The sequence below is a fragment of the Gigantopelta aegis genome, chromosome 1 (genome assembly GCF_016097555.1).
Source record: "Gigantopelta aegis isolate Gae_Host chromosome 1, Gae_host_genome, whole genome shotgun sequence".
In the NCBI taxonomy this organism is placed as follows: domain Eukaryota; kingdom Metazoa; phylum Mollusca; class Gastropoda; order Neomphalida; family Peltospiridae; genus Gigantopelta; species Gigantopelta aegis.
Genome location: NC_054699.1, coordinates 28,069,276 through 28,089,428, shown reverse-complemented (window position 1 = coordinate 28,089,428; position 20,153 = coordinate 28,069,276). Strand labels below are relative to the sequence as shown.

At 36.5% G+C, this 20,153-nt stretch overlaps 1 protein-coding gene across 1 annotated transcript in view; it reads right to left on the bottom strand.

Annotated features, from left to right (window-relative positions):
* LOC121374144 (tyrosine-protein kinase HTK16-like) overlaps positions 1-20,153 on the bottom strand; it is a 44,620-nt gene that overhangs the window by 22,752 nt on the left and 1,715 nt on the right. The window contains exons 2-3 of the mRNA XM_041501144.1: positions 1,494-1,731; positions 348-515 (exon numbers count right to left, since the gene is read on the bottom strand). Coding sequence (XP_041357078.1) covers positions 348-515; positions 1,494-1,707 — 382 coding nt within the window. The 5' untranslated portion in view covers positions 1,708-1,731. The remainder of the gene's footprint in view (positions 1-347; positions 516-1,493; positions 1,732-20,153) is intronic.

Sequence of the window (20,153 nt, the reverse complement as noted above, 5' to 3'; positions counted from 1 at the left end):
TTGAAACGAGTGAACACTTTTGGTATCTGACTAGCGAAAGCTAGTTTCACGAGTTTCATAAAAATGGTATGACATCCAAGCTAGTTTAGTATTTTATTTATTACAAACCAACTGCAAACAAACCGCACCGCATAAGTAAGTAGATGTCGAGACCTACTACGAACTGGGTCAGCGAGTGATCTACGTGACGCCAATATTACACTAGTTAGACACTGAGTGATTGCTATGACATCAGCAATATCTTACACTGGTGTGTAATAAAGGTAGATATAATATTTACATTATATTTATGTGAGACGAATAAAATTAATGTTCAGTTGTTTTTCATAATTTAAGCACCAGATTACCTTGGATGACTCGCCCGTCGTCAATTTGATAAGCACCGTCAAACACCTGGTGTATCTGGAAATGATAGATCCTGTCGTCGAACACGAGAGACAAGGAGAAATCATTCTTCGATGAGGTACAGTCACGAACCAGAAACAGGCCGTCTTGGCTGCCCTGCTTCTCAATTGCTTCAATTAAAAATTATATACAAACATAAATATTTACTTATTTTAAAGGGACATACCCTAATCTTTAAACACTAAAGTATATTTTTCACTTAGACCCTAGTTTCAACCCGTAAAAATGGACACTAATATTGGTTAATTTACAAACTTGTAATACATTTGGATACAACAGAATGAAACAAGCGTCTGTGACGTTGAAATACCCTTAAAAATAAACTAAAACGCGACTCCATAACCGATACTTCTCAGACGCACGTGCGTTTTTAAAAATATGAAAAATGCATTTTGTGGTATTAGAAACACCAGGATGACCAGAAACACTTCGGTTGTACGGAAATGAATAATCTAAACAATAAAATATAAGTAAAGTTTGATTTCAGTGATCATAAACGGCCTTAATAATGAAAAATATGCCTTAGTCTTTAAAAACTAGGGTCTGTCCCTTTAAGATTTATTTTAATTTTTCTAGAATTTAAAATTAAAATTAAGTCAAAAACTGCCATGTCTAGCCTGAATTTATGAATATTTTATTGAAAAACGTGTTACAGTATATGTATACATCATCATGCTGCAGTGTTTTAATGTGTTAACTTAAGTGTTGACACTTCTGGACCAACCAGGAAGCTAACCTATTAAACAACATATCAAATAACTTCACAACATGTCAAATAACGTCAACATGTCACATAACCTCATAGCATGTCACACAATCAAAGAACATGTCAAATAACCACAGAACATGTAACATAACCCAGAACATTAAACAACATAATAACTTCACAACATGTCAATAACCTCAACATGTCACATAACCTCATAACATGTCACACAATCAAAGAACATGTCAAATAACCACAGAACCCAGATTATGTCACATAACAGTTGACCTCACAAAATGTAATATAACTTCAACATGTCAAATAATCTCAGGAAATCAATGAATATAAATGCATTTACAAATATTGGCAAATCATTATTCACCTTCCTTAAGAATGGACTCGGCCGACTCTCTTGATATTTCCCCGTGATACCAAGTCAAATTCTCTTCTGCCTTCTCCACATCCAAAGCATCCTGTTTCAGAAGTTTACGGAGATTATGAGGTTTTATCAATTCGTTAACTTTTGCGATTTTTGCAATCTCATCATCCGTATAAATGGTTTCGTCTTCACCAGCATAAACATCGTCCTCATTCATGTTTCCCAATATAAAATAAATTGTCTGAAAAAGCAATTTTTTACATTTTTGCATCCTCCAATTGAAATTACTTCCTGGTTTTGCACATTTTTATTTTGTCACATGATTTGGGTATACGTACTGTATTTCAGATGACATATTTCACTTTGTGTATTTGCAAAAAAGTTAAAAGTCTGTTTTTCTTTAACGACAATATTGACTTATTAATAGTTGTCTATTTGGGTGTCAAACATTTGGTAATTTTGACATTGTCTTAGAGAGGAAACCCGGTAAAAAAAAAAAAATTCTGTGTATTGCAATCGACTACTTTAAAAGAAACAATAACAGCAATAATTTTGTTAAATAAACATAAGCAATTTTTGAAAATCTGGAAGGTTTGGACACTATTGTCCCTACATATATAACCAAAACATTGTTGAAAGAGGGTGTTGTCGGGTTTCTTCCTGTACAGTACTGTAATGTGTGTGTGTGTGTGTGTGTGTGTGTGTGTGTGTGTGTGTGTGTGTGTCTCTCTCTCTCTCTCTCTCTCTCTCTCTCTGTGTGTGTGTGTGTGTGTGTATATATATATATATACACACACACACAGAGAGAGAGAGAGAGAGAGAGAGAGAGAGAGAGAGAGAGAGAGAGAGAGAGAGAGAGAGAGAGAGAGAGAGAGAGAGAGACTAGTTAATGATGTCGATATCTGCCTTTTCCTGTGAAGGTAAGAATGGGAGATTTCTCATTCGGCTTGAACAGGATAAAGCAGATTCCAACGTCATTAACTAGTTATTATCTTTATCCTGCAGACCATAACAATTAAGGGGGGATTCAAAAGCTATTATTTCTGTTATTTTAGCCACATTGTACGATGACCTAGAGGTCAAATGAGCTATTTTTCAATGTAGCTATGCATGTCACAAGAGTGACGTCAAAAGTCATATCCTGCTGTAGAATTTCCTATGGAATATACACAGAGAATAATACATAAGTTCCGTATGATACCATTTATCTTACAACACGAGCTGTTTAAAAAAACGTATCTATCGAGCGAAAGCGAGTTGAATACGTTTTTAAACAACGAGTTGTAAGATACATGGTATCAAACAGACACTTTGCTTACGACTGTAGCGATGACGTCACTCTAACGCAATGTTCGTGTTTTCATTGGTCAGTAAATTCAGCTCAGTTGATAGCTCACGTACCTTGCACACAGTGAGATTTTTGCCAGGCGTGGCCAAAAATATCAAACACGATAGATATTTTCCTCACGACCACGAGAGACGAAAAACTCAGCAAAATTGTTGCAAACGAGAGCTATTAGCTGTAAAACGTCTCAAGTAACTTTTTGCTCAGCTGATAGCTCTTGTGTACGACAGGCTTAACTGGGTCATGTCGTATGGATACTTGGTTTTAAGCATACATACCACGTCATAACCAAATCACTAATGTACTAACAGATTCGTTTTGCTTAAAAAAAAAAATAGAGCATTTGCCAACTACTCAAAAAATGAAATTCATGAAAAACGAGCATTATAATGTGGCAAAGCATTGTAATAATACAGCTAATTTTCAATTTGAATGACGTCAGTATTCCAATGACGTCACTTTACATCTCCTTACAATAACACTAAACTGGGTCATGACCTCTCAGAAACGATCTCCAGCATACGTTGTATACGATTTTGATGCATCTCCTGCATTTCGGGGGGACATGCCCCCGGACCCCGCTAGCAACTCCGCCCCTTTGGGCCGTCGATTACACACACCCCAATATAAATTTCTGCGTACGGGCCTGCTTGATAATATGGCTACAAACTCAACATGGTATGTTTATTATAAACTCATGAGGGTTTATTATGCGCAGTCATAAGGTACTTCGTTTGAATGTTGGAAGCAAACATATTAAGTACTATGTCTCGGACGACGGGCAATCAACAAATGTAAACAGGCCCAGTCTGAATTTAAGCCACAATAATTAAAACGGTGAAACAAAAAGAAGAATTAGGGCCTAACAAATAAATTTTAAATTTTAAAACTTCGTAAATACCAGATATTTCAAATGATGTTGTATTTGACTAATATAATTTATGGTGAAGTCTAAATGAAGAAGGAATGAAACAAACAAAGAAAAAAAATTGAATAATAAATAAATAAATAAATGCATGTAAATAAAAATAATAATTTTAAACTTCGTAAATTCCAGATATTTCAAATGAAGTTGTATGTGACTGATATAAGTGATAGTAAAAAGTAAATAAAATAAATCAATAAATCAATCAAATAAATAATAAATAAATAAATTGTAGATAGACATGTAGCATTGATTAGTAGTTATATGACTGTATTTTTTACTGAAACTATAATGGGACAATAGAGTTGTGATAAAGATATGTATTACCCATATGGGCTAAAATATACGGGGTAATATTTTTTCAATCTCTGCACAGTGTGCAGATTGCTTCTACAGCCACTGATTGGCTGGCTTAAAAAATGACGACGTTTGGTTGGTTGCTTGCTATGGCCGGAACTTCACTTTCATTCATATAATGTTTCCATTCATGAGTCAGATTACACATACGTTATACGATCTTCACAAATTTACAAAAAAAAATGGACTCATTTGTTTCGTAAACATGAAATGGTATATTTTCATAAGCAGCGGCTTTAGTAATATATAAAAATAATTATTTTCAAATGCAAATACAGTTGTATTATTGTGTACTGTAAACATTTAAGAATTGAACGTAAATTTTTTTGAGTTTCATGCTAGTATGAAACGCAAAACCGCTTTACACACTGTATGAATGGCGTAGCGCTAACGCGCTACGCCATTCATACTAAAGTGTGTAAAGCGGTTTTGCGTTTCATACTAGCATGAAACTCAAAAAATTTCACGTTCAATTCTTATAATTCCAAACACATAACCATGTCATTAATGTAAACCTCTTTAAAATAAAAAGTGAACTCTATTTTCCAACTATTTACTATTTTATTAACACGAAATTCATACTCAACATTAGCGGAATGCCTATGGTAGTTTCGGCTTTTTCCGTCAATAGCCGAATGAGAGAACGACAATGTTACAATCATTAATACAATTCATATTAATTTTTTGCATTAAATATCAATACCAAGTAGAAACATTTTGAATTCACTAGAAACATATAACGTAAGTAATTTTAATAACTTTTAACCTGTAATAAAAATGTCTGAAGCGATCTATTTTGTATGGTATAATTTATATGTGAAGCGGTTGGTGTATGAATATTTAACTACGAACTGTGGATGGGCGCCATTTCTTTATTACTGTCCAGATTTACCAATTACGACGTTGAAATTACAGTTATAAAATATTTGAGTGCGTGATAATTCCATGTGTTGATAGATTTGACATGGAGAAAGTGGTTTCAATGTTTCCGGAGATGGATGAAACAGGTGTGTCGCGAGTTTCTGTGTTTACTGGCCTTGTAATTGTGGAAGTGGCAACACAGGATGGTTTTGGCATGTGTGACTTCAAGTGGTGCGACACAAGTATTCGTGACATTTGACAGTGCCATGCTGATGTTTCGTTTTTGGAAAGTGGAACATTCTCTGTTGTAGCTTCGAATTGAAGCTTCGTTCCTGTGTCCCGACATGTACATGATATGCCTAGTTTCAAAACCCGAGTCGTTTAAAGATTGGATCGCAGTGGTTATGTGTTGTGTACCGTGTACGTCATACTACAATGCCGTTGAAAAAAGTAAAGTTTGTTTTATTTAACGACGCCTCTAGAGCACATTGATTTTTTATCTTATCATCGGCTATTGGACGTCAAACATATGGTCACTGTTTTTAGATGAAACCCGCTGTCGCCACATAGGCTACTCTTTTACGACAGGCAGCAAGGGATCTTTTATTTGCACTTCCCACAGGCAGGATAGCACAAACCATGGCCTTTGTTGGACCAGTTATGGATCACTGGTCGGTGCAAGTGGTTTACACCTACCCATTGAGCCTTGCTCACTCAGGGTTTGGAGTCGGTATCTGGATTAAAAATCCCATGCCTCGACTGGGATCCGAACCCAGTACCTACCAGCCTGTAGACCGATGGCCTAACCACGACGCCACCGAGGCCGGTACAATGCCGTTGAATGCGCGTTACTGCTAATGGTTGGCATGAACTGACTGAATTTTGTTTTTGAAATCGCTTTTGTAAAAGACCAAATTCCATTGGAATTATACACTTTTTTTGGATCGACAAAATAGATTTTTAGCTGTGGGATTCTGAATTCACTATAAACATGTAACGTAAGTAATTTCAATAACTTTTAACCTTTAATAAAAAATGTCTGAAGCGACCTATTTTGTATGGTATAATTTATATGTGAAGATTTTTAGATGTTTACAAGTTTGACGGCAGACGATTACTGTTTGATGTCTAAAAATAGAATCTCAAGGAAATTCCTCGGGGATTCCTTTGTTGACATAATTCATAAAGTAGTTCCGGCTATATAGCCAAAAATAGTGCTAAACTGAGATTCATGGTGCTATGAATGCCAGTTTTTATCATCACGTGATACGAATTTAACCAATCCAAGGGTTTATAATAAAGGGATTTTTAGAGATTGGAATTATTTGGCTGTAAAAAGAACGTCGTTAATGCTATGACGTCACTTACATTACGTCATGTAATGCGCGTAAGATTATATGACGTAATGGCTGATGGCTTTGTTGTAGACTGCAGAGGAATTTTTACATTAAAAATCAGTTAAAATTGACAATGGGTAATAAAGAGAATCACCAACTCGCTACGAGGAGTTACGAATTATCTGTCCCTCGTGAATGAATGTTGTAAAACCCTCGCCAAAGGCTCGGGTTTACAACATTCATTCACTCGGGACAGATAATTCGTAATTCCTCGTAGCTCGTTAGTTATTCTCTAATTAATATGTGAGGTAGCGGTTTTGTTGGTTTTTAGAGGGAAGGGGAAGCATATTTTATTAAATTTTAAATACTGATATATCTGGAGAATTAAACATCACTGGAAATCCGTTTGAATATTTAACTATAATTCTAATTGTTAAAAGTAGCAAACAAATTCCAATTAAGTTTATTTTATTGTATGAATCTTTTAATTTTGCGTTGTTAAAACCCTTGACAGGCGGCGGCTCCGGAGACTTTGTCTAAGTTAATGTTTCACTGCTTTTGGTCTTAAACCATTCCGAACCAACCCCCCCCCCCCCCCCCCCCCCCCCCCCCCCCCCCCCCCAACCCCCCCCCCCCCCCCCCCCCCCCCCCCCACAGTGGTAAATAGCCTGGATACAGTGTAATTCGGCAAGGGACGTTACTCTTCGCGCAGTGGGAATAATAAATACCTCTATTACCATTTGCCATTAATACGATTTATTTGCCGTTGTGTACATGCAGATAAACACGTTTATTTGCCTTCCTATTCCGGTTTGGGCACACGCATGCGTATACTAACTTTACGTATGTTACTATATTTAGCGCATTGCGTAATTTCTGACAAGGGCTAATAGAACAAATGTGCAAATGTTTGGCACTTTCCAACATGCGACATTGCATTTCCATAGTTATGTCCTATCGTTTTGTCTTTGAATATATATTATATGTAGCATCGACTAACGACAAACACGGAAATACGATACTTTAACTTACGGAAATAATATTCTAATTTTTACATCTTTCAGTTATGGTACTGACAAAATATATTCCAATCATTAATTAATGTAAAAACAAATAACAACTTGGACGTAAAACGAATCCATTCTTACATGGTTCTAGTATTTGACGAAACTATAACACCATCCAGTAAGGTCTCACTACACAGATGTCATCTGCCATTGAAACCCATGTTAAATTGCCCAACTTCAAACGAAGATTGCCAATAGAACGGGTTCTGTTGGCACTAACAATATACACCATTGCGAACATACATTATATAAGCATTTATTTTCACTCTAAAATTGAGAACATTTCCGTCTCAGTTTTTTGCTATATGACCGCATCTGGCTATAGTACTGGTCCGAACATGGGCAAAATACAGCCAGAAGGCTTACCATTAAACATACATATTGTTTTAATTCTTCACCATTTCCTAGAAGTGAATATGTGAACCATAACATATGTCACAATTAGGAACTATAGTGGACCGTGATGAATGAACTCTCACCCGGAAGTGATCTGTGTAGTGAGACCTAAACAGCAAGGTTTCTGCCAGAAAATATACATGCGCCAGAAACCTCAAAGCAGTTACATACATAACACCATCCCTCTATGTTATCTTTTCCATCTAGGAGCCATATGGCGCCTACTTGTGTTTTTATATAGATAGTACGAAATGTTTCAGTCGCCAAATGAAAAACATGGCCGCTTATGCGACCAAATTGGTCGCAATACAGAGGGCTGCATAACACATTTTTCTGTTCAGGCTTTCTGCCAGAAAATAATTTGAGGGTACCTAATAAAAATAAAACAGATCATAACCACCCTTATTGTAGCTCGAGTAACGTCTAGCTCTCCCCTTATTGATATGTTGATGGGGAGGGCTAGTGAGGACTGTGTGTAATACTTTGGCAATCATCGACGACGACGATTTAGGAATAAAATGTGTGTTTTAACACACAACAGCTGGCTACCATTTCGTCGTCGACAATTGCCGAAGCATTACACACAGAAGTGGGTTGTACAGCGTATTCGAAAATAGCCCTTAGACTTGTAGATGTGGTTGTCTTCCGTTACAGTCTACCCCTCGACAACAGATGCCAGCGGCTGCCAACGTTCGTGGGAAAAACTTGCAGAATTAGGAATAATCAACTCCATTTTGTGCCTCGTCATAAAAACTTTGAACTCACTTCATTTGATTGATTGATTGATTGAAACATAGTTCATTGCTTTTTAAAGAACAATGGATTAGGCACAAGTTATACAACTTGCTAGGCCTTCTCCATAATAGGCCTACATACATTTTACGACAGTAATATATTTTTGCAATTTAAATATGAACATAAATAAATATTATTCAAAAAGGGAAAGAAGAAAGAAGAAAGGAGACAGAAAAAAAGGATTTCTATGTGTTCTATAATCAGACAGCAGGTTTGCTAAAGGAAAACACAAAACACATACAAGGCATCGCAATGATTACGTATGGAAATTACATGGGAAACCATAGTGGGGTCAGTAGCAATACCGTGGTCTTCCGTAGTGAAACCGTGGGTTATCGTGAATTACCGTAGCTCACCGTATAATAACCTTAACACCACCGAGACAGCCTGTCTTTTTGGACAAACTTGGAGCCAGAGCAACGGTGAGCTACGGTTCATAGCACCGGGACCTACCGTGGGATAGCGTGGCCATCACCGGAACGGTGTTGACTGAGGCTTAAGCCCCGGTCACACTGTCAAGGATCGTCTGGCCGGATCCACGACGGATAAAAACCTCAAGGATGACCCCGGATAGTGGTCTATCCGCGGTCCCTTACAAATGCACCACGGTTTAACTAAGGTTTTCGACGGATAAACCAAGGATTATTAAGCAGGCATGTCATTGAAACATTTCTCAAAAAGCTGAACATGCTACATGCGTGTCGAAGGCACGTAATCGAGTGCTGAATGCAAGGAAAATGAATGAAAGGACAAAGGAGTAGGTAAGATAGCAATGTGTTTGCGGCCCCCAGTAAATCAAGGAAACAAAATTCACAATTTGGATTTAAAAGTAGGTGTTGGACATAAATAAAGGTTTTACTGTTTTAGTGTTACACATATTTTTCTGTGTTATGTGTTGAAAGTATTATAAATCTGGTGTCAAAGTGTTCGATTTTAGGCTCAATTCATGTTTTTAGCCGTTTTTGCCAATTTCAGAGCGTCAGAAATGTATCAGCGCAGTCGTGTTCAGTGTTCATTTTTTAAACACAACAAAATATTAAGATAATATAATTACTGTGTAAAAATAAAGATTGAACACGAATGCGCTCATAGTGAAAACAAAATAAATTGATTAGTTTTGTATCGTTTTCTACAACAAAGGGACGCAACTACGTCATGTCGTGATCTTCAGCTCGATCCAGATCGCACCTGTCAACGCGTCCTCAGGTCCTGTCGTTAATTATTAACAATGATTTTGCACATCAAGTGGAAGATTTGGTGATTCATCCAAGATTTAAGAAATTGGTAAGTATTTTAAATTATTGAGGATCCTACATTTCCTAAAATTTAGTTTTGCACGATATTGTCAAGTTTATAGGCAAATTACTGTCTTTCGATCTATCAATCGGTTTTCAATGTCAGTGACAGATAGGCCAGGTTATGGATTTGCAATGTAAGCTACAGTTACATCGACTTCATGGCCTAAGCAATCTTCCTTTGATGAGTATATATATATATTTTTTCATTCATTAAAGTCCATTTCGGTGTGTTGTTTTTATTTGTAAAACTATGTTGTCGTCTGCTAAAAACATGTCAAACGAAAATGTTTATTAAATGAAAGGACAACTTCATATATTACTTTCTCAGCAAAATTATTAAATGGGTTTGTGGTGTTGTGGTAGGGTGCTCGACTCCCGTGTAGTATGTTTTGTGTTCCAATCTTGTCTACGGGTTGTTGTTGTTTTTTTGTTTTGTTTTGTTTTTTTGTTTTGTTTTTTTAATTATTATTATTATTATTTTGAATGTAATGTTTTTTTAATTATACTTTCCCTTCTCCAAAATTAACTCTTCTTAAAAAAAATTGCATTATTATTTGTTCCATCATAACATTTAAAAATAATGATGATAAAAGGAATTAGATGGATTTAATAACCTTGTTTGTTATTATTGCTTTATTTATATATTTCAATATACAGATGGAATTTTTTTAAATTTAAATTGGGGGTTTTCTTTTTAAATGTACAGCAAACATGCTTGAAATGTTAAAGCAATTAAGTAAATATAAATGTTGAATAACCATGATCCTAACTTTGCTGAAATGCTTGTAGTTATGTAATGTTTTCTCTTCCAGGACACATTATGCCAAAGCAGATTATTTGCTGCCTCTGTTTGAAGAGGTGTAAACAAGCAGCAAGAAGACACGTTGTGAACAGTGGCCTCAAGAACTACCTCGGGAAATGCCTCTTAAGAGAAGTGGACAACAACGAGATCATCTGCAATGCTTGTTATGCCAAGTACCGACGACAGTCTTCTACAACAGTACGGCATGTTGATGAAGAATTACCACAAGCCAAACTTCTGAGCCCAAAGACCATACAGCTTAAAATTCCATCAACCCCAAGGAGCCACAAATACTGCATTGTATGTAAGAAGACCGGAAATCAGCGAAACCACTTGGTAAATATTCCTGACCATGCTAAAACACAAGCTTTCATAGAAAAGCGTGTATTCATCGACTCTAGAAACAGATGCTGTCTTAAACATATTGAAAAAAAATTATTTTTCAGAATCAGCACTGTCAATGATTTCTGTGACAAAACAGTGTGATATTTTTTCTAGGACGGACATTGTTTCATTGCTGGAAAATATACGTCATATGATCAAAACACAAAGTCACATCAACTTTAACATTCCATCAATGATGACGGATGATGACTGCTGCTGTTTAACCGGTTTAACTAAAGAGCAGTTTGTAGATTTAACAAGTTATTTACAGCCACTTCGGGCAACAGCTGTTCGGTCATTGCCTACATGCCTAGGTGTGTTCCTAACAAAGCTAAAAACTGGTCTTCCCAATAAAATTCTAGCTGTTCTCTTTAGTTTGAAAAGACACCAGGTGCAAAGAATAATACATTCCACATTGTCGGCCATGATGACAAACTTTGTACCTGAAAACATTGGGTTTAAACACATCACACATGACAACTTTTGCCGATTACATACAACACCAATTGCTAGAACATTATTTTCCTCTTCATCCGATCAGGCTGTGATAGTGCTGGATGGAACATATGTGTACATTCAAAAGAGTGGACATTACAATTTCCAAAGACGTTCTTTTTCTATGCACAAACACAGACCGTTGGTGAAACCTATGGTTATTGTCGGAACAGATGGTTACATTTTGAGCATCTTAGGACCGTATTATGCTGATGGCAAAAATAATGATGCCTCCATAACAAAACATGCCTTCTCACACAATTTAGAAAATATAAATGAGTGGATCCAAGAGAACGATGTTTGTATTGTAGACAGAGGATTCCGGGATGCTGTGGAGTTTCTTAATCTAGAACAAGGACTTGATGTGAAAATGCCATCCTATTTACCAAAAGGCCAAAAACAACACACCACTGCTGAAGCTAACTCAAGCAGACTGATAACAAAAGTTAGATGGGAAGTACAAAGTGTAAATGGCAGACTCAAGCATTTTAAATATTTAGATAAAGTTGTACCTAATACAATGATCCCTTACATTGGTGAATTTTTGCAAGTTATTGGGGCAATCTGTAACAAATACAGAAAACCTCTAGTGTCATCTGACAGTCAATCAGAAAATATAGCAAGATACATGCTCGAAAAGGCAGAGGAAGGCAACCATCTTCAGAAGTACTTGGAGGATAACGATTTGCTGAAGAAGAAATCTTTATTTAAAAATCTAGATGATGCAACTGTGGAGCTGCAAAACTTCCCTAAGTTGAACATGGATCAGCTAAGAGATATCACCATTGGAGTATACCAGCTGAAACAAGCCTCATCATACTCCAGAGAACACGTTGATGACAATGGGGAGTATGCTGTGATGGTGTGTAAGGAAAGCCCAACATTAATCAAAGTGAAAATCCAGTCTCGTCATACAAGTAGTGCTGCACATACGCTGTGGATTGAGTATGGGGACACTCCCTGTAAACCTGTTATAGGATGGTACTGTACCTGTAAAGTAGGTGCTCGGGTTGTAGGTTGCTGTGCACACGTAGCTAGTGTGTTGTGGTATTTAGGACTATGGAGAAATCAAGACAAAAATATCACAGAAACCAAGTATTCCCTTTTGGATGCACGTGACTTGCCAGCAAATGACACCTCGCCAGAGACTGACAGGTGTCAAGAAGAATAATTATACCATATATTGGTGTACACTGAACCTTAACATATGTAATACAGTTTCTGATCTGAGGAAATGAAATGAACGGGTTTCCTATTGTGTAGTATTCCATTTATATTGAAGTTAACAATGTTATTATCAGCCCCATGAAAGTGCACTATAAATAAATGCATGCTTATAGCATCCAGAGATATTCTGCTGTATGAAACTATGTTTAATTCACATAACACAAACTTGGGTAGTAAAAGCTATAAATCTATTCATACTGCACCTGTGATAACATATTCTTGTGTATTAATTAAACAATATGACTGGGTACCGTATATCTTCGCCTGTAAGTCGATCTCGGCTATAAGTCGAGTCCCTAATTTCAAGCCCTGAAAACTTTTTTTTTTTATTGACCCGTTTATAAGTCGACCCATGAAAAACAACTTATAAATATTGAAATATTTCTTATTTTCAGCACATGAGAACAATAATGTACAAGATTTGAACAAAAGAAAATTATTTTACAAACTTCGGTTTTCACGTTTTGTACATCGCAATATAATCAGACTATTCCAATCAAACTATCATTATTACATAGCATCAAAGCGAAATATTCCCTTAGTAGAGAGTGAAAGCTGTTTGACTGTTACTGTATGGTACTGTACAGATGGTTTTGTGCACAGACAACAACTTTATTTATAAACACTGACAACAGATCACTACGATAAAACTGAAAGTATCACGTTTTGCCGCCATATTAATACATATAAGGAGGATAACTCTGGAAAGTACACTGGTTTTTGTACCAAATGATGTGTGCCTATTGCTCTAGTGAACTGCAGAGATCAGTCTATTTTAAGGGAAAGCTCAGTAATATTCATGAAGTTAATCACCGACAAAACATTGTTTGAACAACCATTAATGCCAGTGACCAGATTTCAAAATAAACTCAGGCAACAGGTAGTTAGTATTGTTTACATTTTTACTATTAGTGATGACTGTTAATTTAACTAAGTGGACTGTTCTCTTGGCATGTGAGTGAGATCGCACGCCTTTTCGCATAACCAAAACCGTTCTAATGCCCCCAAAAATAGGTTATAAAAAATAAATGTGTCAAATTAACATATTTGAGTATAAATACATGGCATACTTCAACAATAAAACTTGTAAAATAATCCCCAAAACAGTAATATTTTTTGGTGAAATTTTTTTACCCTCTTATAAGTCGACCCCCCCCCCCCCCCCCCCCCCCAAGTTATAAAATAATTTTTGGGTGAAACAAATTTGACTTATAGACGAAGATATACGGTAATACAGGACTAAAATTAACATTGTTACTAGACATTTAGACTTGTTTCAAGCATGAGTTGATTTGATGGGTTAGCCCGTTACATTATGCAAAAGTGAAGGCATTGTATGGTTTTCTTTAATGCAAATATAACTGACTAAACTTATTACTTTTGAAAATGATTTTAACAAATATTTTAGAGCACATTGGTTAATTAATCATCATAATTCTGACACATGGTCATCAGAGGAAATCTGCTACATTTTTCCTAATAAAATAAACCGATGTGGTTCAATCCTGCGGCTCAAGCACTTCAAGCGAGCACTCAACCGACTAAACTAAATTCAACCCCCCATCCCCACCCCCACCCCTTCAAGTGTATAAATATACTATATGCTTATATATTAACTTTCAAATTTTTAAAAATTGTTATTTTATTTTTCAGTTGTTTGGTTATAAATACAAAAAGGTTTGAAAATAGTAAATCAATATGACAACATAGGCCAACTTTACAATCAAAGATTAACCTTCACATTTGGGTTCAGGGTGGAGATGAGATGAAACCTAATTGTAATGTACATTAAAATTTACAATTCAGTGTTTGTGTAGCTGTTCTGTATTTATAATTATTATTTCCCTTTTGGAGGAAAATAACGCAGATATATTTTCTTCAATTGTACATCCCCATTTGGGCCTCACATTATTGACATCTATCAACTATTGTATTCTTGAACCTTGAATATATTGTACTTTGTTGATTGTGATGTTTAAACCAATTTATCTTTCTTAATTTATAAAAAGAATACATTTTGTTAACATTTTTGGCTTGTTTTGTGTTTTGTTTCAAGAATACGGATCTCCCGTTTAAGGCCTCATTTATTTCCCTTCCCATAGCAGCTGACATCTAAAAAATGGCATATTATTGACTAGGAGTCATATATTTATAAAAATATGTATGACATTCTGACATTTATTTGGGGGCCAAAAATGACCCTTATCATACCTACTGCTTTAAAAAAGCCGATTACCGCCTATTAGCCGAAGAATCACATGCCTGTTAAGGATAGGAGTTAGATGAAAACGGGGAGCGCTACGGGTCGCTACTGGTCGCTACAGATCGCTAAGGATCGGTACAGTTTAGTACGGACCACAACGGATTGTCACGAATGATGGATAAGTACGGTTTAAGTTCGGTTTATTACGGATTACAACGGATCATTACGTTCTTGTACGGATCATTACGTTCTTCTACGGATCATTATGGATGTACTACGGTTGTTCGATCCGTGATGAATTTTTGGACATGTTCAAAATTTCCACGGACATACGAGGGATGATTGATAAGTTCGTGGCCTAAGGCACAAGTACATGAGCTGCACAGATTTCACTGAATTTGAGTGCAGTTCAACTTGAATGATTACACAGAATGTTTGAAGTTATTAATTTGAGTTGTTTTTCTGTGTCAGATAATTAAACATTGAGCATTGGTGGTTTCTGATAATATTGACAACATCAGCCATCGTGCGGTCATCCGCTACCACGATCTCAAAGGTTTAACACCCAAGGAGATCCATGAAGACATGGTGGTCACACTAGGGGAGGATGCACCTTCATACAACATGGTGAAGAAGTGGGCTGCTGAATTCAAACTTGGCAGGGAGAGTCTGGAAGACGACCCCCGTCCGGGAAGGCCAGTCACCGTCACCACACAGGAGACCATTGCCAAGATTCATGACATCATCATGGCAGACAGACGAGTAACGGAGCGTTACATTGCCACTGAGTTGGGTATCTCCAAGGAACGCATCCATACAGTCAGCCACACCGAATTTCAAACGTCAAAGGTGTCAGCACGTTGGGTCCCAAAGCTCCTTGGACCTGATCTGAAACGCACCCGGTTCAACATGTCAAGGGAAAATCTTGCCATTTTTTAAGTTTTCTTCGGCGATTTGTGACTGTGGATGAGACCTGTGTCCATCACTTCCAACCAGAGATGAAGCAACACTCGAAGCAGTGGAAACACCCAGGTTCTCTGCCTTCCAAGAAAGCCAAGACTTGTCCGCAGGCAAGGTGATGGCCTCCATTTTCTGGGATGCAGAAGGAGTGCTGTTGGTGGACTACCTAGACAAGGGTCACACTATCACCGGGGCCTACTATGCTGATCTTCTGAGACAGCTACGGGAGAAAATCAAGCAGATTCGGCGTGAAAAGCTGACAAGAGGAGTGCTCTTCCACCAGGACCACTTTCTGAGGGCCCAAAATGGCGCCTTGTACACAGAAGGGATCCGCCTGCTCCATGACCGCTGGACTAAGTGTGTTAATGTGGGAGGGGGACTATGTTGAAAAATGACTGTATTTGATTTTCTAAAACTGACTCCTTCTAACTTAGGCCACGAACTTATCAATCACCTCTCGTACGAACTTATCAATCACCTCTCGTACGAACGTATCAATCACCTCTCGTACAAGTACTACAACGATTGATCAGCGATTTAATACAGACATCGGATCACGGATCACAACGGATTGTCACGAATGATGCCGGATCGTATCCGTGGCTAACCCGGCGTCCTGATCATTGACCGGGGCTTTTATGGCTACAAAACTAATAATAGCAATAAATTTAAAATAAATAAATGGTAATAATTTTAAAGTTGAATACTTCATTTAACAATTAAGGGAAACGTTTCGTTTCATTTATATACTTATGTACATGAAAAAATATTTCTTTATTGTCTTCTTCACTTAGAGCATTTTTACCATTTAAAACTAGTTTTAAATCTACTGGCTGAAATCTTTGCAATGAATTCCTGAGAGTGCGTCTTTGCCTTTCATATAAAATGCATTCACAGAAGAAAAGAAAAAAATTGGTGGGGGGTGGGTGGGGTGGGGGGGGGATGCCGTCGTTGTTGTTTTACCATATCATGCACACGTACTTATACTTGAACTGTTACTAGAACGCCTTTGTGTTTTCCGTGGAAAAGAGTTGCTCATGTCTATTAATAGACCCGATGAAGCCCTATGCGTTGCGAATGGCTCAACGACGACGCATCAATGTTTTGGCCTATCCTTCTAAACTGAACAGTAGACGAATTATCTGGTTCCATTGTGTTTATTTAATGTAAACTGTACGTCTGAAACCGCATGGTCCCGCAGGTAGCAGTCATCATTTAGGCAGAATATTACCTTGGACGAGTCTTCGGGTTCCTTGTCACTCTATGGTACCTTCACTTGAACAGCTTGTGTTGCGTTTTTGATAAAATGTCAATTAAGCAACCGGACAAAAATCATGAATTTGTTTGGGGATTTTTAGTTGTTAAGGTTTTAACGTGTCTTTAACAAAGTAAACCTTTGTCTTGGACTCATGGAAAGATATCGACTGTATTTCATTTTGAAATGAAATTGCAACATGTCAGAAGTTCGACAAAATGTCACTTGTTTGATGATGAAAACGCACCCACCCACCTCCCATCCCCCAAGCTACGTGCTTATAAATTGCATCATTTTATCCACATTTGATTGTAGTTTTTATTTGAGAGTTTTATTACTTTTTCCATATTTAATAGTGAACAGAATACAACAAAGACTTTTACGTCAATCGCCCTGTAAACTGGATACCCATCAAACTTAGTTTGGCCCAATTTGGCACGTGGGTTTAAACTACTGTTTAGAGGAGATTTACTGCATCGTGAAAACTTGTACGTAGGGCCTTATAGTATATGTAACAGTACATGAATAATAAAGGACAACAGTAACATTATTTTAACATTTGGTGACAGTCACATTTTCATTTATAACAGGTCATTTCGACAAGTACCGCCAAACAATTATTTCCAGGCCTTCAGCTGAAAGGTGCGTCGTTAAATAAAACATTTCCTTCAGCTGAAAGTGAAAGTTGAAAACCAGTGACGTGTTCTGAATGGAATGTGCTCGAGGACAATTTAACTGGTTTTCATTGAATCCTAAACAAAAACACAAATTTTTTATGACTTGTGTTTCCCGCTGAAACAGTCTCGACTGTAAAACATTCTACAATTTGTTGCAGTCACCCGAGTCATGAAATTACATGCGATTTGAAGTGAAGAGTAGTAAACGAATTGGTTTAAAAAGAAAAGGTAAAAGGGGTTTAACTTTTCCTTCTGCATCCACCTCCTGCCCTACATAGATGGACAAGTGTAAATATTGGCAGAAAAGTAGATTTTGTGGAAGGCTATGCTTGTCTGGCAGACAGGTGAATTATCTTTCTTATTTCTATCACTGGTAACGCCATGATACATTTCTTCCTATGGAACTTTTCCAGAAAATTTACTTGATCATAGACTTTTTAAAAGAAATTTGAATACAAATTATTTTTATTTAATTATTAAATTCACATTGATTTAATAATACTGCTGTGCAAACATACCTGACAAAGCAATCCTCATAAAAAAAAAAAAAAAAAAAAAAAAACCCCACAAAAACTAATTTTTAACATGATAATTATAATAAAATTACAATGCAGTTTAAAATATATTAATCACCAGGAACCCATGCTATAGTCCTTCCCACAGAAAAGGTATTTTTTCATGCTATGGAATTTACTACAAATTATTTATTTCGGAACCGATTGATTTATAAATTGCACACAAAAATTAGTATGTTGTTATAATTTCCAAAACGCCTTTACTTGTCTTCTTATGTCAAACCAAACTGAAATTATTTTAAAAAACACCAAAAAAAAAACGTTTCACAGAATGATGGGACGAACTATAAAGTAACTCGTAGACTAAGGTCGACGACAGTCACTCTTAGCACCCTTGTTTTGGCTTCGTACACAATAAATAAAGCATATCTTACCGTAATTTCACTTGAATTCTATTTATCGTAAAAGGTACACTTTTTTAATCACAATATTTTCTTCAAAAACATTACGGTACATTAGTAATGTTCAAACAAAACATTTTCAATAGCAATTTTGCATTGGAATTTATGGTTATTGTAAGGAGATGCAAAGTAACGTCACTGGAATAATAACGTCATTCAAATTCAAAATTAGCTATATTATTACAATGCTTCGCCACTTTAAAATAAAAACTGGACCCATATTCACAAAACATTGTTAGTCTACTTTTACACGTAAATGTAAATCTACGACTGATGAGCTATTCACGAAACAACGTAAAGTTACGTGTAAAGTTAGACGTAAAAAAAAAAAATACGAGTGCCTCCGGTTACAACTAACGAATGAATGAATGAATGAATGTTTAACGACACCCCATAACGAAAAATACATCGGCTATTGGGTGTCAAACTATGGTAATGCAAACAAATAAGGTGATGATCAACATCTATATAAAAATTCAAGATTTAAATAAAAACAGTGTAAAGAACTGTGCAAAAATACAAATATCACAGATATATACTGACTTTTTATCAAAACTTTTTTTTGTGCTGTATTGGCCATTCTCAAAGAGAATGTTACACCCCTGCACCACGGTGAGGTTACAGCATGCGCGCTGCACGTAAGTCAAGTACATGTAATAAATCAAGCAGGGTCGCCATTATTTACTATTATTTGCGGGAAATGACAGCATTTCCAATAAGTGAAGCAGTTCGCAATGGCGAACGCTCACGGATTGAACATATTTTTTGTGTGTGGTCGAACGGTTGTTTTAGACTCGGTCACATTTCTCCGGAGTTATCTTTTCCTTTTTAAGAACGTTCTAAAGTTTGTACCAAAACGCGGATCCTCACCAATACTAAAATGCCATGGTTCGCCGTTCGCGATGTTATTGTTAGCAGACGACAAACGAAAATGGTTTTTGCGCATTTGTTATATTTACCCGGTAGCCATCGTTTTCAGAAGAAGAAAAAAAAAAATCTCCGTTGAGAGAGTTACAATCGAAAATGTACGTCCACCTAAGTTAAGTTCACAGGTGCTTCTTGCACGTAAGGCCAAAAGAATGAAAGTTATAGATTTGCGTCCGAACAGTTTTAAAAACACATGAGGCTTTTTTTCATTTTTTATTATTCATTATTTTTATTGATATATTATTTCCATAGTAGATTCAAGTCCAGATGAGGTCGACACATCAAGAGTTCGGCAATTTTCGTCAATGTTTGGAATATACAGCTTCCTGCTTGAGGATTCAATGCTCTGCTGGGCTACACTTCAGAATGTATGATG